The sequence below is a fragment of the Drosophila suzukii genome, chromosome 2R, assembly GCF_043229965.1.
Source record: "Drosophila suzukii chromosome 2R, CBGP_Dsuzu_IsoJpt1.0, whole genome shotgun sequence".
Lineage (NCBI taxonomy): Eukaryota > Metazoa > Arthropoda > Insecta > Diptera > Drosophilidae > Drosophila > Drosophila suzukii.
This window is the reverse complement of record NC_092081.1, coordinates 8,013,587-8,036,644: the sequence shown is the minus strand read 5'-3', so window position 1 is coordinate 8,036,644 and position 23,058 is coordinate 8,013,587. Positions and strand designations below refer to the sequence as shown.

The 23,058-nt window shown below is 42.1% G+C and overlaps 1 protein-coding gene across 17 annotated transcripts in view; it reads right to left on the bottom strand.

The window, feature by feature from the left end:
* Positions 1 to 926: 926 nt before the first annotated feature.
* SLO2 (slowpoke 2) overlaps positions 927 to 23,058 on the bottom strand; it is a 108,173-nt gene continuing 86,041 nt past the window's right edge. For 3 of the 17 annotated variants that reach the window (XM_065863161.2, XM_070995077.1, XM_070995082.1), the window contains 27 exons: positions 20,436 to 20,515; positions 19,940 to 20,039; positions 19,671 to 19,869; positions 19,535 to 19,609; positions 19,396 to 19,479; positions 19,240 to 19,334; positions 18,992 to 19,175; positions 17,157 to 17,420; positions 16,918 to 17,096; positions 16,642 to 16,782; positions 15,292 to 15,441; positions 14,968 to 15,227; positions 13,677 to 14,018; positions 11,846 to 12,157; positions 10,823 to 10,973; positions 9,853 to 10,419; positions 9,082 to 9,187; positions 8,798 to 9,013; positions 8,578 to 8,741; positions 8,401 to 8,512; positions 8,142 to 8,327; positions 7,876 to 8,082; positions 5,538 to 5,714; positions 4,912 to 5,117; positions 3,834 to 4,191; positions 2,803 to 2,991; positions 927 to 2,744 (listed from right to left, as the gene is read on the bottom strand). In XM_065863161.2, the coding sequence (XP_065719233.2) occupies positions 2,457 to 2,744; positions 2,803 to 2,991; positions 3,834 to 4,191; positions 4,912 to 5,117; positions 5,538 to 5,714; positions 7,876 to 8,082; positions 8,142 to 8,327; positions 8,401 to 8,512; positions 8,578 to 8,741; positions 8,798 to 9,013; positions 9,082 to 9,187; positions 9,853 to 10,419; positions 10,823 to 10,973; positions 11,846 to 12,157; positions 13,677 to 14,018; positions 14,968 to 15,227; positions 15,292 to 15,441; positions 16,642 to 16,782; positions 16,918 to 17,096; positions 17,157 to 17,420; positions 18,992 to 19,175; positions 19,240 to 19,334; positions 19,396 to 19,479; positions 19,535 to 19,609; positions 19,671 to 19,869; positions 19,940 to 20,039; positions 20,436 to 20,515 (5,392 nt within the window). In that variant the 3' untranslated portion in view covers positions 927 to 2,456. The remainder of the gene's footprint in view (positions 2,745 to 2,802; positions 2,992 to 3,833; positions 4,192 to 4,911; positions 5,118 to 5,537; positions 5,715 to 7,875; positions 8,083 to 8,141; positions 8,328 to 8,400; positions 8,513 to 8,577; positions 8,742 to 8,797; positions 9,014 to 9,081; positions 9,188 to 9,852; positions 10,420 to 10,822; positions 10,974 to 11,845; positions 12,158 to 13,676; positions 14,019 to 14,967; positions 15,228 to 15,291; positions 15,442 to 16,641; positions 16,783 to 16,917; positions 17,097 to 17,156; positions 17,421 to 18,991; positions 19,176 to 19,239; positions 19,335 to 19,395; positions 19,480 to 19,534; positions 19,610 to 19,670; positions 19,870 to 19,939; positions 20,040 to 20,435; positions 20,516 to 23,058) is intronic. The other 14 variants (XM_070995088.1, XM_070995085.1, XM_070995084.1 and 11 more) reach the window with 12 other exon arrangements.

Genomic DNA, 23,058 nt, shown 5'->3' with positions numbered 1-23,058 from the left:
AAATCCATGGCGTGCGTTTAGCTTTGGCGACTTGTCGAACGAGAGGGCGGTGGAGATTGCCCCTCCTCGACTGGGACCCCTTCACACCTGAGACCACCTGTCTCAGGTGTGATGGGGTCCCAGTTAAGGAGGCGGCAGTCTCCACCGCCGTCTTCTTCGCCAATCTGCCAAAGCCAGAAGCCCACCAAATAACGCAAAACGCGTTGCAAAAAGGCGTCTGCGAAGTGAGTTTTCTGATCCGCCGCCTCGCTGCTCCTTGCCGCTGCTGAAAAGCACGTAACAATTTATTTAAGACCACGAATAGGTTAATTAAGGTTTATTGCAATTTTTAAGCGCTTACTTTCAATGAAAACCAATTTTCAGTTGTGAAAAAATGAATTTGGCATTCAATGCCTCGTCAGATTTTTTGACAGGCATTTAGTGTGGACGCATTCGGGTTGCCAGAATCAGGGATGCCAGATTATTTGCGATTCGATAAACTTTGAACTTATCCGGAACACTTACCACATTTTAACGGCTGTCCGTCCGTCCGTATGAACGCTGAGTTCTCGAAAACTATAAAAGCTTGAAATTTACGACCATTTTTTGGAAATAAAAGAATAAATAGATCCTAGAATACGTAATTCAGTACTTAAAAAACAATAATAACATAAGACAATAAAGGAAGATAAGACAATGTCATATAAGGGTTCAAGGTACAACATATAGTACATGTATTTCAGTTTTAAGGAAGACCCATTTGTTTTCTTATTGTGATGTTAATTTGACTATCGTCAAATCCTACGCCAACTTTTATTTGTCATTTTCCTTATAAGATTTTGAGAAACTGAATTCCTCTCAATCAGCAATTTATTGCCATGTAAGAAGTCAACTTGACAATGATTATTACTTACTTAATCATTACTTATAATCAAAAATGCGATTAATTTATTTCCAACTATAGTTTGAGTTTATTGTGAGTTCTGTTCGGCATGCCTTAAAGAGCATGGCACCGATAAATATTACAGCAAGTTTATACCCTAGTCCGCACTAAACGTATCTCTAATGCTGCAGCCAATGCCTTATGCGGTTTATTTAACTACTTTTGTACATTGAGACATCGATTCGATCTATGTGGCTTATGTGGTTGCAGATATACGGATACAGAAGTATACAGATCTATATAAATAGGTTTCTCAGGGTGCTGGGCATAAGCTTAACTAGGTATTCTCTCGAGACACTGGATGCATTGCATCGTCATCGTTGAATAAAATTTCCTTATAAAACTGTCATAGGTGCTTTAACTAACATTATTAAGTGAGTGTGGATGTTTGTGTGGTATGTGGTTGTGTAGGTACATTGTTTGCTTTAGCTACTACCTAAAGAGCCTATAGCTGGGATCGAATTGAGTTAGGGGGACGTGGGTTGCGTTGCCTGACACTATGCTACAGGGTTGTGTTGGCTGCGAACGCTGGTTCATATAGCTCGTAGAATTTGGTACAGTTGCCGATACTCCATCCGCGGCCCAAACTAGCCTTAAGTAGTTAACTCTAAACTCTAGCTCTATTTCTAGATTCTGTTGTTTTTCGAATTAATTTTTTCATTAAATTCTAGTAGTTTGTTTTTCGTTTTGTTTTTCTTGAATGCATTTTTGGTTCTTACATATACATAGTTTATATACAAATTCTTTGATTTATTTAAATATATGTATACATATTTCTGTTGGTTTTTTGTAAAGCATTAGAGTATACCAAAGCCCGTTCCAATTTATGTTATGAAAACCTTTTCACTTTCTTGGTTTATTTTTCTCCATCTTCCTTTCCTATAATTGTGTGTATAGTACAAGACATCGATAGCACCTTCATATATGTATCTATATGGGGTTTACGTGGGTCAGAGGAAGTTCCTCCCGAAGGAAGGGGAAGCTAAACCGAGCTGAAGCTTAACAAAATGGTCATACCTAAGGTATATACATGGATTTTAGCGCCTAAGCCCGATCTATTTGATAGTTTGCTACGTCTGGCTCCTCGGATATGCTTAGAACTAGGCATCAGATATATACAGTTATACAGTTTGCTAATTCATCGTCCCACCTTTCCAATAGTTTAACTACATTTGTTGTTCCCAAAACACAATTTGACGCAGCTTCCTTTGTGCCAAGCCGACATATTCATAGCTTACAACTAATTGCAAAACATGCAATATACAATATCTATTGGTTACTTCCTAGGGATGAACTGATCTATTGAACGTACGAAACTAACTTAAGGGGACTCAAAATGGATTCATCGGGAGAGCACACACCACAGACAGCCTTAATTTTTTGGGGTGGGTGGGTTTATTTGGTTGGGTTCCTAATACTTTCGCTCTGCCTAGAACTTATCTCTACGGGTGTGTCTGTGTGTGCTGGCCGTGTTCTATATCCATTTGTTTTTCGACATGGAGGAGCGGAGTCGGCGCCCCCACATCAGGTTGTATCATACGATCGTTCCCTGCAGATGCTGTGGCGATGACACTTGCGACGACTGCTGTCCCAGCGAATCCTGTGGCTGCAACGAACTACCGGCTCCCGAGGAGGTACTGGGTCCGGGTCCCAAGTCAGCGGTATTGATGGCCAGCGAGGAGCCGCCGCCCAGCATGCCGCCGGTGGAGGAACCTGCTCCGGATGGGTTGATGCCACCTCCACCGCCGCCGCCGAGCACACAGGGCACACCCAGCATGGGTGTGGGCTCCTCGGGCGGGGTCACCTGCAAGGAGATTTGATTCTGATCGAAGGGTTAGTTTTCTGGATTGGAAGGAGCCGGATCATCATGCAACACCAACCTCCATGCCGATGCTGCCGTTGAGGGATATCTTGATGGGGTTGCTGTGGTTCGTTGCCTGCATGAGAGTGGTGAAGTGACTTATGCCGATCTCCTCCAGCGACGACTTTCTCCGGCCGTGGCTGACGCCCACGCTGGGAAGGCCCTGTCGCAGGGACGAGGATCGACGGAGCAGGATATCGTTGTCGATCTGCAAGAGGAGCAAGCATGGGGAACATCCACCAAGTGTGGGGTTAGTAGGCCCAAAACCGAGACAACTATGATACCAACAAAACTCAATTACGTTTACACATACAAATTGGCTATTGTTGTTAGTACAATTACTATAAAAGTTACTCAAATAACTAAATTAACACATTAAGAAGAAACACATGGACTTCAACTCGAAATGCGGCATTTTGATATCTGATTCGGACTACTATATCATGAGTTCCTTGCTTTAGTGATTATCCTCTGGGTGCGAGTTATGACTATGATTTATTGTTGTTGCTGATTGTTGCAGTTGTTCTTGCGGTTGCTGCTGTTGATTGATGCAATTGCAGTGGCTGCCGTGCTGTTTGGTGGAGTGTTCTGCGGCCTGAATCTTGAAACGTGTACCCAGAATTTTGATGCTCAGTGTGTGAGAGTGCAAGTGCTTGGTCCCACAACGGGGGGAAAAGCAACGGGGTGAACACATTCGTTTGTTGTAGCCAATTTGTTAAGAAATCAACAGTAAAATCAAGCTTAGACTAATGTGTGAAGAAAGTTAGGGGTGTTTTCTGAAGATTTTGAAGGATCTAACTTAAGAGATCCGAAGAATGAGTTTATGCTGCGATCAGAAAGATTAATATCTAAGGATTCTTTGAATAAAAATCGCAGTATAAAGCTCCTCCAAAGGGATTTAGTTATGTGTTCTTGGTGTATCTCAACAAAAGCTGAACAAACCAACGTGAAAACTTGAAAACGTGAATCGAATCAAATCAAACAAACATAGAGAGGGAAATCGGTGGTGTGTGTCTGGGGCGTGTGGGTGTAAAAGGATAAATAGCCAACCCGCAATGAGTTACTCCGTCCTCGCTGATTGCCAACCACCGTCGGACTGTCGGGTAGAGAAAGAGAATTCGATTTAATTTGCTGCATCGGGGGGCTACAGCGCTGCGAGGATGATCCATACCCGGCCAAGGTCTGAACGCTTTGCATTTGCATAGGGTTCAAGCCGGCGATGCCCGATCCTCGACGCGATCCAGCCCCGACGGCGGTGTTGGCCATGTTCATGTTCATCTGCGGCATCTGGGGGCCGCAGGTGGCGCCCAGGTTGATGTTCGAGCAGAACGAGATGTTCGACTTGCGGCGCGAGTTGTGTCGCTCGAAGGTCTTTTGGGCCGAGAACGGCGACGGCCTTACCAAGTATCTAAACAAAAAAGGTAAAAATATGGAAAATATTGAAAAAGAAGTAAGGTGGACCGGTAGACTTAGCCACTGGGCCCGAGTAGGAACCCTAACTAAGTGTCAAGAATGTACACTCAGGGAAAAAACACCATGCCAAGTACGAACAGTCTTGATTTAAGAACGATTTAATCTTACTATACTAATACCGTTGGCACTGAAAAAGGTCTTACATTGAGCACACGTTGGATTTAAAAATCTGTCAACTCTAAAAATTCCCAACTGTTTATTCTGAAAGTGCTTGGTATATAAGGCGCATAAAATACACAGTGGTTATGCCCGTGAGCTGAAAGTCGTAAGTAAACTTATAATATTAATAATATTAATTTCATTACTTATTTCTCTTGCTAGCATATAATTAAAACCCAATTTAAATTTACAATACATGTATGTATAATGATTTAAGAATTATTCGCCTTAAATCATGTCTGCAACTTTCTAACTGTATTAATAAATCGTACCTATTTTTTGTTTTTATGACCAGACTTAATGAATAATTCTTGATTGTACACCGAAAGGTTATAAAATTGAACTGCAATCGAGTATTTTCTGTTCTCGAGATTGGTATTTTCTAAAATACTTCATTCAAGAACGAAACTTGATTTTTTCCCTTAGTGTACACTAAGAGTACACTCTTGCTGATTTGAAATTATAGAATGTTTTTGTTGAACTTTAAGTAGCTCACATGAGATCGCCCTCCTCCAGTTTGAGATCACAGCTCGGGTTGATTATCACATAGGACAGGTGGTTGCGCTTCTCGCTAACATCATCATAGTCGATTGTGGGCAGATTCAGGGACTCCATCCGACTTCTAACCAGGTTGGCAATCTCGGCTCGCTCGATCTGCTGAGCATGGTTGTCCCTCGCCTCGTCAGCCAGGTTGATGGAATACTAAAAGAGTTGGGTTCTTTCTTTACACAATATCTAGCGGTATATCATACACAGTAAGTTACGAGCCTGTTAAGGTTACTTGCTTTGCATGAAGTTTTAACCAAATCTTAACCAAAAAAATAGTAAGCAAGTAAGACCCAAACAGGCCCGTTATATACATCTATATGCTAGTTGATCCTGATTGAGTGTTATTGTTGTGCTGAAATGACCGATGGACTTCATCGTCGCTTGCTGGTTTAGTTGTTTTAGTTGCGGTGAATCATGCTACCATACAAAGAACGTCATGCTGCGAAAGCCTGAATGGAATCAAGACGGACCTACCTTAACCCGAACTTTACTCCTAACCCTGAAAATCCCCCCATCTTAGACCCACGATTGCTGGTAAATGGAGAAAGCCGTCGAGGGGGCGGGGCTACTTACGGATGATCCCTTGCGCTCCGAGCAACCGCCCAGGCAGTTGACCGACCGCTGGCGCTGCGGCTGAGGCCGGAAGCTGCTGGCGCCACCTGTTGCCGACCCCGGCGGTCGGTAGGTGACCCCGCGCAGCATTTCCGTCGAGTCCTTCGTCGAGTCGGGCGTGCCGGTCTCCTCGTCGTACTGAGGCATGCCCATGATTTGTTTGGTGTATGCAAATTCGAGTTCGATGAGTTTGGTTAAACACAAAATGATTTACATATTTAATTGGTTTTTAATTGATATGGCAAATTGCTTTCGGTGTTCGTGAGAGAGTATCTGTGTGTATGGTATGGTGATTGAGTTGTGGCCTTAGCAAAATTGTTAACATTTAGGTTGTTTAGGCATGCCGTGGAAAGGAAACACGCAAAGGTTCGTTTCCCCCTTCCGCTAACGGTGAAATTAAAAAAAACTTCAAAGGAAATTAAAACTCGCGATTTATTGATTTAAGAAGCCAGAAAGCAAAAAGTTTCTCAACCAAAAACGATAAAAACTCTAGAAAAGAGGGTGCTGGGCAAGCGTTAGGCGTTTGTTTTTCATTCCGGAACTGGGAAGAAAAAAGTTTCGACTGCTGGGAATACTTTTTGTCTACTTTCTAAGGTTGTTCTAGTCTAATTAAATTATTTATCCAATTAACCCAAAAATGTCCTGCCCCACCTTCACGCGTCTGATTCTTATTGATTTTCAAATCAAGCAAGCATTTTTAATGAGCAATCAGCGTGCGCTTTGGGGCAGGGACGAGTTCCTTGGGTAAATGGGAGAGTTTTTCAATGGGTTAGAGGAAATCACAACTGCAAGGCCTGGGCACGATAAGCAAATGCAATCAGCTAATTAAAAGGCGGCATGCAAACAGCAACGGAAACGGAAATAGAAACGGAACCAGAACCAGAAACAAAACAAAATTGAAACTGAAATAAAAGCCGGAAAAGCCAAACATGCAGCAGCCAAGAGGTCACGCAAAAAGGACCAAAGGGAACCGGATTGGAGCTACCACTACCCACTCCCAAGGATAGGGACAAAAACAACAACTACGACTAGACTACACACAGTTACACACACAACGAACTTGGAGGCCAGGCGAATGGGGCAGGCATATGAGATATTGTATGAGGTGTGGCTGGTATTTTCAGTTTTTCATGGATAGTTTCTTTTCGGTTTTCATTTTCGCTTCGGGGAACTCACTGCGTGCGTGTGCGTCAGGTCCAATACAAACGCAAATCAATTGTTCAATTGGTACAACGGGGCGTATGTGTAATTTGTATGAGTAAAATTTCATTGACCTGATCTAATATGCTCACAGAATTCTGGCTAATGGTTCGTCTGTCTGATCTGTATGCCTATCGGATGATGAATGCTGTGACGGCAAAAATTAATCCAAAAACTGAAGAGGGGTAGTAATCTTGCAACCCGATTGCAGCAAGGTCATAGCTACTGGAAAAGTAAACAAAATGAGGAACCGAAACTGCAATGGGAGTGGGAGTCGTAATCAGAATGGGAATCAGCACGCTATGCTTTGTAAAAAAAAGTGTGGGTATATATTTTGGTATGTAGGAGTTTACTTTATAGGGAGCAATTCTCTGCTAATGGCGTCAATCAAGCTTATATTTATAAGATGAAGCTATATCTTTACCATTTCGGCCATATACGGCTACAAATTGAATAGGATTATATATACTTGGATATATATATATATATTAATAGAGAGAGAGAGGGAGGGAGACAGGTAAACGTATGCACTTAAAAATATTCGAATATATGCAAAACTTCGTATGATGAACAGACTGGAGACTCAATGCAGTTAGTAGTAAAGCGTAAGCGTGTGATTGAGAAAACAAAAGTCAAAAATATAACACCAACCGAGGGATAGTGAAACCAAAAGCCAAACAAAACAATAGGAACTTCGATTAGGCCTCGTCTTAATCTGGGTAACTCAATTGGTTAATTGGCAACTGAAGTTTAAGTTAAAAAGTTATCGATTTCTGGTTATTTTTGCTTTTCGCTGTGTTTCGGTGTGTGTGTGTACCTAATCGCAGCTCGAGATACGAACAAGTGAGCAAGAGACAAGTAAAAGGCTATAGAGTTAGAGTTATAGTTAGAGTAGAGCTAGGAAGTTATAGAGTTAGACATAGAGAAACAGAGAGATATAGTCAGGCTAAGTGTGGGCGAGTGAGTGAGTGAGCGTGTTAGTTGGGTTAGAAACAGATGTCTCTGGGAGTGTCCTGCAGAGTCGATCTTGAAGCTTGATCCTGGGATCTTAAGATTTGCTATTGTTTGATTGTTTGTTCGGTTCTGCCGTTGGACTCACCGATGGACGCAAGCGCACACAATGTCTGCTGAAGGCCGAGAAGGGTCCCCATCTCTCGACCGGCGAGTTACTCACATGAGAGGTGTCCGCATTCGAGGTGTCCTGCGTGCGGTAAATGCCAATGGGTATTTCGCAGGTGGTGGAGCAGAGCTTCTGGTACAGCCGCCCATAGGTGCGTATCCACATGTCGTCCTTGGTGATGCGCATCTGTCATCAATAGAGTTATAATAAGACTAGATCTTAGTTTTCTACTGATTACAACCCACCGAGGTTAGGAACCCACTGCCCGGGGCCTGGTCAATTCCCAGCAGCAGGCGCACAAAGGTAATCACATAGTCCTTCACAAAGGCCTGGTACAGTAGGGTGTCCAACATGGAGGCACTGAACACCGCCCCCGCGGCGAAGGGCAGCCGGAACATGTAGGAGATGTGCGACCCGCGCTCCTTCTCGCGCTGCAATTAAGTGAGCGGCAAATTAACCAAATGTCCGCTGAAAGCAGGGGCGTGGGATTAACGCGCTACCGACCTTCTCCATTTTGCTGAGATGAAGGGCGTACTTGTCGTGGGCCCGGAACTGCATAAACCTCATATTAGAACTCTGCGACAGCTCGGTGATGCTCTTGATGCTGGGAAAGAATCTGGGGAGGGGGGGGTTGATGTGTAAGGGAATTTGTAGGGTTTACTTAGCTGTAGTAGTACTCACTTGAACATATTCTGCACGGCCACAATGGTGTTGCAGTCCGAGAGGGAGTCCTCCTCGGCGGAATTGGAGAGCTCCTTGTTGACCACCACCACACTCTCGGCCAAAGTGATGCCGGCCCTTAGAAGATCATCCAGGCAGTCGATGGAACCCAGCATCCAGTAGACCTAAGCACCAGATAAGTCAGAAATCTCCAACTATATAGATGGTATAACAAACCCACCAAAGGAAAGTAGGAGAGAGCATCCAGAAAGGCCACATCCGGTCGCCTCTCCAGGAGCAGTATAATAGGATTCAATGAGGTCTTCGATCGGAAGTGAGCTCTCAGTGGAATGATGAAATTGTATATACCATTGGAGGCATAGTCCGCTGCCAGAATGATCGTCTTGTTCTGCCACTGGTACTCCTTGGCATTTCGATAGCTGCAGTGCTCGCAGACCTTCGAAAGAGATTGGTTTTCCGCCTAATGAAATGGTCTGGCCAAAAGCCTGTCAAAGTGCCTCTCACCTGAGCCAGCTGCAGACAGCAGAGGGGCTTCTTCTCTTTGAGCAGGTAGCAGAGCGTGGGACTCACGCCAATGAAGGGTGACACGGGCGGAAAACCCTTGACAATGCTGGAATGGCAGATGAATCTGGGTGAGATGTTTGTTCTTCCAGTGGACAAGGCTGGATGGGCTGCAGGTTATCAAGGTGGTTGGGTGGTTGGTGGTGGTTGCAGGTGATGTGTACAATTGGGGAAACAAGCAGGTTGTGCTGGGACTCAAACGATTTAGCTACGAGTTGGGAAATTGTGTTTTAAGGGGGCGTTGGGGGAAATGCAAACTACGAGCAGATCCAAAGCATTCACTACGAATTAACAAAATGGTAAAACTTAAAGTGTGATTTCCCCAAGACACTGCAGCTCTGCTGCTCCTTCTTCTCCACCTCCTCCGGTGAAAACTTTCGCGCTCCCGGGGAGCCCTTTAGAAATGAATACACAATTGAAGCTGAAATAAGAAACAACAAAACAAAGCCAAGAGATACAAGCAGAAGCAAATGCAGATGCACCAGATGCATCCGAGATCCAAGAGCCATAGTCGCGGCAGAGATTCTTGAGTTTAGTCCAAGGTAAACGGCGGCAACGTCATTAAAAGATGTCCTGCGGCAGGCAAACAAAAGCAACAACAACGAACGAACAGCAACAACAAGAGACAAGAACTCTTCAACAAATGGCGTGTGTCCGCAGAATGTCCTTCCTCTCATACCCACACCCACACCCATACCCATCGGTGAGACTTACCAGGAGTAGTCGTAGACCCAAACCGGACGCACCGGTCGACGTGTCTCTACGGAACTGTTCGACGTGAATGCCGTTGCCCCACTTCCGGTCGCCATTCCCGCTGCTGCTGCCGCCATTTTGGGTGTGTTTGTTGTGGTGGTGGTGGAGCAACTGCAGGAGCAGCATCTCTGCAACTGGCGCCTGCGAGCCGCCAATCTGGCCAGGGTACCACCACCCAGTCCCAAACCCGTTCCCATTCCTGCTCCCATTCCGGGCACCGAACGGCACTCACTGTCGCAGCTGTAGCTCTTCTTCATCACGCGCCTGCGCAACTGCGGCAGATACTCCTCGGATGGCAGGGCAGTGGCAAAGTCAACCGAATCGGCATTTGTCAAGGATTCACCTGCAGAATCCCCTGGATAATCAGGAGCAGCAGAAGGAGCAGTAGCAGCAGCAGCAGCGGAAGCAGCAGAAGCGGAAACGGAAGCTGTGGCATTGCAGAAGCTGCAACCGCGCTGATACGATTCCTCCGAGGAGCTCATGATGAGCGAATAGGTTCGCGATTGTGGAAAGTGCCCGCCCAAGCAGCTGAGGCGAAGTTTTCGATATTCGATTTTAGTTGGATGTGTTCAAAAGGATGGTGGTTACAATTAGGGAAAGAGGGTCGGGTGTCTAGTGCTTAAGTACAACATATACAGTTAACATTCAGTTAGGTCTCACAGCGATCCTCAGTGATCAAGTAGTATAACTTCTATCACTTTGGGTTGCGGAGAACAGACTAGCATGGTCTATGTACAGAGATTTACAGATTCAAGGTTAGTTTTTAATTTGGAATAGTTTAGAATCTAAGGAGAACAGTTAGTGATACATATACTTGGTACAATCTGGTTAAGGATCGAACTCTATGTAGATAAAGACACTACACGGGGAAGGGTGGATACGGTGCCTCGGAAAAGTGAGAAAGAAGGCGAATTTCTAGGGCTATACTTACGCAATCTTCTCGGAGGGCGATCGCCAGGGCATCTCGTCGTCGATCTCATCGTCACTCTCGTCCCCCTCCTCGCCATCGTCATTGCCGGCGATGCTGAACGAGGAGGAGGTGAACATATCGGGCACGGGCAGGATCGAGGGACGTCTACTACCTGGGCAGAGAAACGATTTTAAAGTGGAGACTTTAATCAAAAGATGATAATAATTATATATAAGAATGATATTGGAAGTAGAAACTAAAAGAAAAATGATAACGAAATTTTAACGTTTTTTTATGGTCGGTTTCTCGATGTCCCGTTAAGGGTCTAAGAATCGTAAATCTTTACAGAAGAGAAGGCCAACTTCTAGTTGTCAGTTACGTTAGGCCGACTGTCAAATTTAACTGAAACATTGTCTCTAGTCAAAAATGTTTATTTCTCAGGCTTTAGATTAATTATATTGAGAAAGTACATTTTTCAAAAACATAAATTATTGTAATGATAAACTTTAAAATTACATATACATAACATTGATGTATGTGCATTACATTGATGTATATATGTACATTTTATTAATGTATATACATTACATTGATGTATATATAATGTGTGATGTACATTACATTCATGTATATACATTATATTGATGTATATACATTGCATTGATGTAAATACATTGATGTATATATAATGTATAATGTACATTTCATTGATGCATATACATTACATTGATGTATATTTAATAAATGATGTAAATTACATTGATGTATATACATTAAATTAATGTATATGTAACGTGTGATGTACATTACATTGATGTATATACATTACATTGATGTATATACAATACATTGATGTATATATATTACAATTATGTATAAAAATATCAAGTTAAAATAAGGGTGGTCAAGAAAGTAAAGGTTAAAGAATAGTGTCTGAAGAGAAAGTCCCTTCTGGGATGATTTACAATTGGTGGAGACTGTCTGTCTAATTTCGGCATTTCTTACGCAATGATAGTTCAGATGTTTTATCTATACCCAACTTACCCCTGCGCTGGTTGAGCACATCCGGACTGAGCAGGTTGGGATTGTTGGCGAAGGGCACGTCCAAGTGGTTGCCCGTGGTGGTCAGTGCGGCTGGGGTTATACTGAGCGAGGTGCCCATGCTGTGGGCACTGCCCAAACCCAGGCCCCCTCCTCCACCACCTCCAGATCCCCCCGCCATGCTTGGGGATCCCATCGTTTGGTGAGGAGGCGGCAAGGTCGTTGTGGTTATCGTCGCCGCCGTCTGGGTCACCGTCGTGTCCTTGAGGTTCTGCCTGGAGTCCGAGATTATCACAGCCGTCGGATTATCGCTGGCTGAATTTTTGGGGGAGAGCGGAAAGTGCAATTAGTCGGGGCCGACTTGTCGATCAATATCCATTCTAATTACATCTACTTTGGCGCTTGCTATACAGGATAAAATGTCCACTAATTTCAGCTGAGCGACAAAAATGTGACAGAGTAAACGGCAAAAAATAGGTAAAGTGGGGTGGGGGAGGGTCTCAATTTAGGGGGAGAATCTACAAGACAAACCTGGGGAAAACAACTCGTTAAAAGTCCTCGACAAGCTTGCACTGGCCGGGAAACTTTCGTCAAAGTGATTAAGGTGCAACTTGGCCAAAATGTTGTCTTTCCCTTTCTGCCAATAGTTTTTGTTTACTTAATTACAGGGGCGCCGGAAAAGGAAAAAAGGGATGAGCTAAGGGGATGACGGTTCCTAACTTGAACGCACATCAAGCTAAACTAGTTCTATGCAGCTAATTTACACGAATTGTTGCGTGACGTGGATATATTATTTACAGCCATTTCTAGACATCCAAAACTCATGCTCACACATCCAGATGTACAAATACTAAGACAAATACCAAGACAAACAGAACGAAATGCAAAGACAAGCGGAAGAAGAAAATGATGGGCGGAAGTTGAAAAAGTGATGTCTGAGCAAAGACAACTACGAAACGTGAAGAACAAGCCAAGTAAAAAATGAAGCAAACAACAAAAATAGTTTAGCATAGTGGCAAAAGTAGAAAATAGGAGAAAAGGCAAGGCCAGGGTGGGTGTGGTCATTAGGGTGGACCTTGGTTTTGCAGTTCCCTCATTTTTTTTTGTTACGGAACTAGTTATATTTACAAAAAGCTTATGTGTATGTATTATATTTTCAAATATCGATTTAGTCATTTTAACGTTTTTGAAATGCAATTAAATTATTTTATGTCTTGTGGAAATTTTTTTGATTTCTTTTAACAGAGTAATACAAAATTGTTTTTCAGTTTTGAGCCTTAGTTACGATTAAGTTAAACTAATTATTACAACAAACGTTCATTTAATGAATGATTAATTAAAGATTAAGGTACCAATATTTACATTTTTATTTATAAACTAACAGTTTTTTTTAAATCGACAGAATAGTTATTAATTGTTTGCTGTTCTATGGTCCACCCTAGAGTTCATGTATGGGTTTTTTATTCGACTCGTGTATGTGAGAAAAAAGGAATGCAGAAACGGATTTTAATGGCGACGAAAATGTGTTTTGACATGGGTAGTGGAGAATGTGAGCTATATGGGTGGGGGGTTATAAAAGCAGCTCAGGCTCCAAAATCGAGACAGGGAGAGAGAAACGGCGAAAGATATAGCTTGGATGGGGGGAAGCTGAATCGGATTTTGGTGAGTGATAGAGTTAGGCAAAGAACGTGAACGAAATATTTGTGATTTGCTTAATTTTTTTTTTGTTAGGTTTGATTCCAAAGATGCGGGTTTTTTCTTGACTTGCGGGATTTTTAGTTTTTGTTTTTAAGATGTTCGCTTGGGGTTTCGGTATTTCTGGTGTCACACTCACGCACAAATAGTGATGCAAACTCGCCACTGTCTGGTGTTTGCATTGGCGGATGCGATTGCGGATACGTTTGCGGATACGATTGCGGATACGGATACGGTTGCAAGTGGGTGGTGCCGGTATTAGTGGTGCCACCACCACTATCGTAACTGGGACTGTGGGGCACACGCACACAAACAGACGGCACTGGTGGTGGTGCGGCTGCGGCGGTTGAGGTTGCATTTATTGTTGCTGTTGTTGTTGATGCTGATAGTAATGTTGATGATGTGAAGGTTGTGCTAATTGTTGTTGTTGTTGTTGCTTGTACTGTTGTTGTTGTTATTGTTGTTGTTGTAGTTGGATTGGCTGTTGTCATAGTTGATGATGTAGTTTTATTTTCATTGTTGTACTTAGGCGACATTCATACATAACATTAAACGATCAAACTAATGTTTATGTGGTGTGTTTATATGAAACTATAAGTGAGGTTTCCCTATCAGTCCCTTTTTTGTTTCCGAACTTGATCAAATTCATATAATTTTAACCATTTTCATTTATTCTTTCTGATCTTATGACTTTAAATATGAGATAAATTGATCAACAGCGGAAACGGAAACGGTGGGCTACTCATTTTAACGGTTATGGAGTTTAAATGTAGCGTTGTAAAACTAAAGTGTTGTGTTAGTGTGTGTCTGTGATGTTTAAGACATAATCTAACCTAAAATTATCCAATCCTAAGTGAGATCTAAGTTTCATCTAAAGGACATTGCCTCTAGGATCTTAAAGCGTGTTTTTCGTTCTATTTCTCAAACGTTGTATAAGTTTTCATATACATAAATGTTGTAAAGATATTAAAGCGGTCAAGTTACTGCCTCGTAGGAATATATTAATTAACAAAGTGGAACCCAAACAAAATGATTGAGGTAAAACGTTTCACAATCACAGAAAAGAAAACCAAATCGGGCAAGGCGAATATTATGATTAACGTTAAAGCGTTTTCTTTTCATTCAGACAAACGAAAAACGAACTGAAAAGTCGGGGGAAAAACGACCAAAGAAAACTTTCAACTCAGCCTCAGAAATAAGGAAAAATGTTATAAGAAAGATAGAGAGAGAGATAGATAGAGAGAGACGGAGCAAGAACTTGTTGCTAAATAAGGAAAGCTTATAATTTATATATATCATATTGATGTTTGTATGTAAATGGATATATATGGTAGTTTGTTCATTCAGTCGCTTGAATTTTAAATTGGTAAACCTCACACACACACACACACACTGGCACACTCAAGGTCTTATAGAGAGGGTCTACCCACCAGTTGCTGCCGCGGGGTGGGGGGAGGCAGAAGAGGAGGGACCTCCCCCGGCCCCGCCTCCCTCTTTCGCCCCCGCCGTTGGGTCCGATGTTTGATTTTGATTAACGACAAAGGCGGAATTCTCCTCCTTGGTGATGCTCATGTAATAGCACGTGTCATCCTTTTTCATAATGTGCCTGGGTCCGGGATTCAGCAGGATGGTCTCCTCGTAGAATTCGGGCAGCTCCGCCGGTCGAACGCCCACCAAAGCCACTCCATATCTGCGGGGAGGGGAATACGGAATGGAATTGAATGGATTGAACACGAATTTCGGGGCACACTCACTTGCGGTGCGAATGGAAGCTGGCGTAGGTGAAGCTCTTGCCCTCGTACTCCCCGAAGAATCGACTGTCGCCCAGGACAATGTGGTAGATCTCGTTTCCGGAGCACTTGCCATACAGCCGGTGCCATTCCTCCGGACTCTGCTGGCCCTCCCTGTAGATGGTATTCATAGAGAGAAGTGTCTCGGGTTAGGCTCATGTGAAATGCAGGGGTCACGGCTCAGTTGTTGCCCTAATTAGCTATTCGCTGACATCTGATTAACCCGGCTTTTCATGCCACGCGACCACAGCCCATGGAAACTACAACTGAAAAGCCGCATTTAATTGAAGGTTTCCGCAAAACCACCTTTACCGGAACTCTACCCCCCGCTAATTTTCACACTTGCCAAGGGCGGCTAAAGTTTTTTGTTTTTCTTTGGCCTGTCCACGAAATGCTTTTAATTAAACCTGGAATTTTAAATTGAATTCCTGTCATGTAACTGCCAGAGATAAAGGAAGGCGAACTAATCCGGTTGTTTGCGGTGAACTCATTAAAACTGAATGTATTTTCTTCCTATCCTAGGTTAATTTGCTTTTACATTTAGAAAGTGATTTTCTGTCTATTAAGTCTTAATAGTTAAGAGACCTTTTTATGTGCATTTGATTTTTTTAAATATTTAATTATTGGATGCGAAAAAATTTCAAATATAATGACGCCAATAAGTATGCTATGAATTTTACGCCAAGATCTATGCTATTTAAGGTTAACTATACTTAATCATGGATTGGTTTATTATTTTAAATAAATTACATTTAACTTCCTGGTAAGATTGAGAATAATATTATTATCTATAATTAATCGTTTTTTTAAAGGTAATAATAAAATATATTCAAAATAACCCCTTCATATAAGAAGTATAATATTATATATGTTTGTAATTTTAATTCGTGCATTTGGTATTTTAATTAATATTAGACTAATAACCTTCCACATACCTTAAAATTAAATTGTTTAACCAGGAGTTAAATTAACCTTCGTTGTAATGCACATATATCCAAAGCTATTATTATATTATATATATTTTTATATATTCTTACCCCATTACTTCTGCGACTTGTCACAAGAAAACAACTTTCAATGAGCAAAAAGTAACCTCTGAATCATGGCATTACCATCCAGCTTAGGACGCTTTAATCGCCCACCACCAGTTAACTAAATTAGCCGCCCCACATCATAAAAAATACACACAAAAAGCCGGAGGAAGAACGTCTGAATGAGCAATCAGGCGGCTGTGACCTGACCCGACCAGCCAAGCGAGCCGATGACGCACGGCGGATAGAGAACTTTTTGCATGTCCACCATGCGTATACGTACTGTCCGCGGGATGTGTGGAGCAGCAGGGTGACCAGGGTGCTGGCGCCGGGACAGGTGCAGTTGTTGGCCAAAAGGGCGTACTTGAACTCGTCCTCGCAGACCACGTGCTCCGCGAACTTCACATGCAGCTTGTGCTCGGGCCTGCGGAAAGCGGAAATGCGAAATGGAAATTCCGCAGGATGTGCGATTGGTTGGCGATGGCATTTGCAAATGTCAGAGGAAAAAAAAGCACGAATTATTCGGGAATGGACCAAAGGACATTTCTCTTTCACTCACCTGAAAATCTGCACATACTGCGGTACATTCGGTGCAAAATCCTTGACAGCCCAGGATCGCAGGATGGTGTGCTCGTCGGCAGCTGTCTTATCCGCATAGTTTCTAGCCGCCAGGATGAAACACGCCTCCGCCTCATTCATCCTGGCGCGTGCCAAGTCGCCATCCTTCAGGCAGGATCCCTAAAAAAGAGTGGGTTTTACTCGTGTTTAGCTAAGCCGGATTAAAGGGGAGAATCTCACCTGAATGTAGATGACGCGCTGCGCCCAAATGGGCACCTGCAGGATCATCCGCATCGTGGTGTCCAGTTCCATGGGACTGAGCAGCACCACATAGAAGTCCTGGAGGAGCGGATGGGCGTAGAACTCGTTGAGGAAGTCCATGATGGTATCCGCGTGCAGGGTGGTGGAGCACACCACCACGTGCTTCTCACTTTGGGCACGATGGGAACTGTAGCTGCCGCCCAGCTTTTGGCGCTCCATCCACGTGAAGGCCAGCTGTTCAAACTATATAGAAAATAGGGTAAGTTATTAACTAATAGAACTATCAATCACAACGGGAAAACATCATCTCTTAAGCGTTTCATGTTGACATTAAGTTCTGAAAGGTCCTTTTCTTTAAGGTTCGCATTAAAGTTAAGCCCTATACTTAAAACTATTTTTGTGGCCTCGTTTACATAATTTTTTTTTTTAATATCTCTTTGGTTTTCTTATACTTTGGTATTAAACTTGCCTTAAGCCTTTTACCACATGTTATACTTTTATGCTTAACTATCCCATAAAAACTGACCTGGAGTTTGAGTAGAGGGCACTTATAAAAATATTTTTATGTGCAGATTCTTAAAGGTTATTCTGACCTTGCTGCTTAATGACCCCATAAAACCGAAACATAGGTTGAGTAGGTGAGCCTTCAAACATTAAAATAAAACTCCACCAATAACCTTTGGCATCTTAACCTTAACTTAACTGGTTAAGCCTTAAAATCAAACATTGTTTAAGGTATTTTTACCATAATAAAAATACATAGTTGCCTATTGATAGCTTCTGTTGAGAAAATTCGATTGCTGGAATTGAATAAATTCAATTAAATTTAAGTGCTGTGACTTCTCTGAATTTTTGCAACATTTTGTTCAAAAAACGCATGCAACTTGTTGTTTTTATTGAGGGGCGGGTCCTGAGTCCTGAAAGTCATAAATTCTGCAGCATATTGACATGCACTTGGTACTTTTAGTACTGGGAGAACAAAAACCCATTCCACAAGGCAAACTATGCCAGAAAATGGTAGAAAAACTGTGTTGATGGATGCTCTTGTTGTTTGCCGTTTGGCCAAGGGACCAATGGTCAGTCGTATTCTTATACTCTATCTGCTAGAAACCTATATCTTGTAAACTTATTACATAGTTTTTAGAAATATTATAAAAACAACATTTTAATGTTTTAAGTTCTTTTTTAGCCCCTATTAGTTATGTTAATCACCGTCTTCCCAAACAATTCCAGTTTCTGTTAATATTTTCTGACAGATAACAGACTTGAACCTTAACCTGACATTGAGAAATCGGCCCTAAATGCTTTTAATATCTATCTTCTTTGTAATTCTAAACCTTTATCTTCTTAGTAAATAATACCTAATTTTTATTTACTATCACTTAAGGGTATTTAGATTTCCTTATTTCGGTTTTTCAATTCCATCCCATCTCGCATTTCTCCATGGAATCTCTTCTCCTGCTGCTGCTGCTTGTTCAGCGTTTGTTTTTGTTGATAAAACAATTGTTTGCAAATTGTTGAACATGGCAGTCAGTCAGTCAGACAGCCGGGTCATGGGATGGGGTCACTGGGCAAATGGTGAGCAATTTCCATCGGCAGCATCCCCTCTATTTATTAATATCGATTGATGACCAAAGTCGACCCTCCCCCCAGTTCGATGAAGATGATGAATGGGAATAAGGTTCGTCCCGGCTTATGAAGGATAAATATTTGATGTGGCTTTTTTGCCCGGTCATAAGACGGCTTCTAAACGGAACTATTTGGCTTTGGGCAACCAAAGGCATCAAAACCATGGGATCCCTCGAAGAACTCACCTGCGTGGGCAGCACAATGAGGGCGACACAAATCATGATGACCATATAGAGCTGCGAGGGCCAAATGTCCGGCACAAAGTCACCATATCCCACTGTGGAGAAGGTCACAACCACATAGTAGGTGCTCTGAAAGAGATTCAAATGTCGATGACCAGCGCGCTGAAAGTGCTGGATGCCACAAACGCTGGAGGAGATAGGAGATATATAGATTAGGGGATACAATTTATGATATATGGGGATCCCAATACCTTGTAAAGACTAAACACAGCAAAGTGGCTGATAGAATGGTCAACTGCTGGGAAAGCGCCGACTGAGACTTTTGCATGGCACGATGGAGGTCATTCTGTAGGATTCAAAATATAAGGTAAACCCAAGATCGGTTTAGTTATAATATTTTAACTTACAAACATATTCTCCAGTGATCGCTTGGCCAGCCAGCAATTGAGGAAAATGGGAATGAACAGATTCCGCAGCGGAGGATGAACAATCTGAAATGGTTAACCACCTGATAAATCCGCTTTAAGGACCTCTTTAAGAACCTACCGTAAGTGCAAAGGGTATTGTCGTTACTAATTCTAGTATAAAGTGAAATGAGAGTATCTGTTGCCAGATGTTGCCCTGAAAGTATAAAACAGTAGTTAAAGTCCCGGTGAAATCAAGATTTAGGTGGTCTAGATACCTTATAGCCTAGATATGTGAGAACCAAGGATTGCGTTAGCGACACCATGGCTAGAAGTAGCTGGAGAACCCAGAGCACTGTTGGCCGATTCACCCAGAGTATGGCGTCCCAGTTGATGATGGGGTTCTCCTGGAACTCCTCCTCCGTCAGTTTGGCCGAGATGATGAACTCCGTCTTGTTGCCCACTTCGCAGCCATGGCTATTTGAATGGATTTGGGATATATAATCAATCATAGAGCTGTTTCAGACGATAGACGAGGGTCACTCACCATGTTATAAATGTTGGATTTTTATCCAATATCACACGTATTATGTAGAGAACACACGACAGTAACTTAAAGAATAAATCGGCGATTCGTATGCGCAGGCCTTTTTTTGATAAGGGAATAGCAAATGCGTTAGAATTTGGGTCAGTTGAGTGAATTACACTGTCTACGAATGTTTGTCGAGTGGGTTTTCCCTTTGGCCCTAAGGAAACCTGTTTACCTGTTCAATTATTTCCTTCCCAAATCAATATTTACCCAAGATTATCGAATTCTCCTTTTGTAATGTCATTCGTTGGTCCGTCTGTCTGTCTGTCTATCTGTATCTATGTGTGTTTGTCTATGTGTTTGTGCTTGTATCCTGACAGGATACACCGATACACCGGTTTCCCATCCATCCCGCCACTAATCAAATTCAATTAAATACTACCTAGTTGATTGTTGTAATTAAGTCGAGCATTTTGGTTGATTCAAAGACAACACTTGGCTGGCGGGTACTTACTTGAACGCTGATTCTTAATGAAATAGAGTTGCAGTCTTTCTTTAAATGTGTTTTCGTTCACATAGTACTCCACACGAACTCTGCAAAGAAATGCGAAAAAGGGGGCACTGATGATTGAGTTTCTAAATTGAGTTGTCGAACAAAGCCTTTCGCAAAGGACCCTTGTTCCCCATCACGCCTTTATCCCCCCGACAATCGAGTTCTCGTTTCCCCGTTTCCAGAACCCCAACTCGCTGCACTTGACAATTGATGCGCTTACTTATCACATTAAGTGACGCAGATGGCTGCACACTTCCCTGTGCCTTATTACATTACACTCAAAAAAATTATGAAACATTTAAAGAGAAAAATAAATCGATACTTATGTGTAAAGTTTTTTTAAATTGAGAGTCTTAAGAAACCACTGCTTAAAAGTGTTTTACTCAATGTTGTTCAAATACTTTAAAAAGTTTAATACATGGTTACAAAATGCTTTTCATGTTTTTAAAGAATATTAAGATAGGAAATAAAGATGTCGATTTGCAAATAATAAAAGGGTATTAAAAAAATTAAAAATTATTTAAGGGTATTACAGGCAGCATTTCAAAGCAAATAATATTTTATTTATTAAGTCAAGCTGAGCAACAACCCATTAGGTTAGGTTAGCCTAACAACTTATTAGTTTGATTATAAATTTTAGCCTTAAGATTGTTTTTCCTTCAAATAAAATAAACAGTAAGCTTATAAATGTATAAGATATTTTTAAATATATTAAGACGTTAAATATTAATTAAATATTGGTATAAAAAGATTAGATTATCAATTTAATTTTCTTTACAGAATTGCGGATACCCACTTTACTTTAAAGTTTTCTGTAGTAAAGCTCCTTAGTACAGCTGATTTTCTCTATGTGTATTTTCATAGCCAATTTTATCAATAATTTAATTTGTCATTTTTCAAAGAAGCTTTTCTTTCGGTGTAAGTCTATAGTTGGTGCGTGCAGCTAAGTATCTGGTAAGTACAGAAGGGATGAGGTGGAGCGGGGAAAAAAGACAGGGGCACATGGCAGCCCTGCACACACGTGACTATCCTGTCCGCCCTTTGCCCTCTCCCTCCTCCCCCTCCCCTCTCTCAAGGACGAATGGCGTCTGCCAATGGCTTTTCCCCGGGAAAGTGCGCCGTGAATGGGTTTCCATCAATGACTATCTATCTGTGTCTGAAGCATAGCCATTGATGTTTTACTGAATTAGATCAAAGGAGGATTTATTTGTATCTCTACTTATATATATTTCCAAACTTAGGTATAGGGCATGCCCTCTTCGTTTCCCTGAGCTGCCTGCTGATCTTCCTCGTACTCTTCATATTTGATAACCCTTGACTGCAGCTGCAACACTGCTGCCTCGAGTGCATAACGAGTTTTAACCACTCGGGCACACATGGCGTATGAGCAACAAAATATGTGGCTTAAGCTTTTTTTGCACAATTGTGTATGCGGGGTGTCATATATACCATATATATATATATATTTTTATGTGCTGCTCGAGTTTTGCATTTGGCGTCTCAAAGTCTGAATATTCAAGTCAGCCGCACCATAAGTGTTGAGCAAATACTTGTGCAGGATCTTTTTGCACTTGACTGCCCGGAGACATTGGGTTGAAAGTAATCAAAGGAGTAGCTTAAAATTGTGGACAAAGAAGACCTGTGGGAGATTCAATTAACTGGGTTGTCCTTTGTTTTGGCAGCTCATTTCGGAAGATTTCGTTGCATATTCAGGGGTCAGGGTTAAGAATAGTTGGGGTCAAGTGGCTCCCGGCAGCGGAGTTGACTCAGAAATGGCACCTTGGGGCCCATTCGAGGACCAAGGACGATGACTGCGAGTGCGTGGCGAAATTAACGAGCTTGTCCCACACCATCCTGGCCATCTCACACACACACCCAGCTAGTGACCAATCAGTTATGACCCGGCCAGAAGCTCCAACGTGCCACTGCATACAATCAACTCTGACCTGCCCCCGAAGGATGTTTCGCACTTCTCTGCGGTTTGCGGCGACGGACGGGTTCATTCCTCTCTCGCTTTTTTCCGGCCATTGAACGCGGCACAAACGCTGGCCAGATGGCCATAAGTTCTGGCCAAGAAGGGTTCACCAATCACTCGTTGGCCATTTTTCTGCACTTTAAGTCTTTAGTTTGAATAGTGCATAGCTGCGCAAAATGCAAATAAAATTCCCAAATCTCATTTATCAAAGCTGAAGTGTAATCAAGACTACAAAATATTTGCATTTCGTTTGATAGCAAATATTTCCATAAACAAAATAATTGTGGAATTGTGAAAACAGAGAGCTGCAGGAGGCCAAAACGGCTGGTCAAAATTCCGCTTTGAAAGTGAATGCCAATGAATTGGAAAAATGCCAAACTTGTCAGGCCGGAAAATAAAGGATTATTTAAATGTGCCGAATAAAATCAACTTTATTGCTAAGAACTTTATCGAAACCTATTGTTTATTTATTTGGCATTTAAAATAAATGGTTGTTAAAAATTATGTGGTGCTGTTTATTGCTTTAAAATGAATTGAAATTTATAGTAATGGCTTGCCAACTAAATCATGATAATTAAATATTTCCAAAGTTCCTATCTTATAGATAAA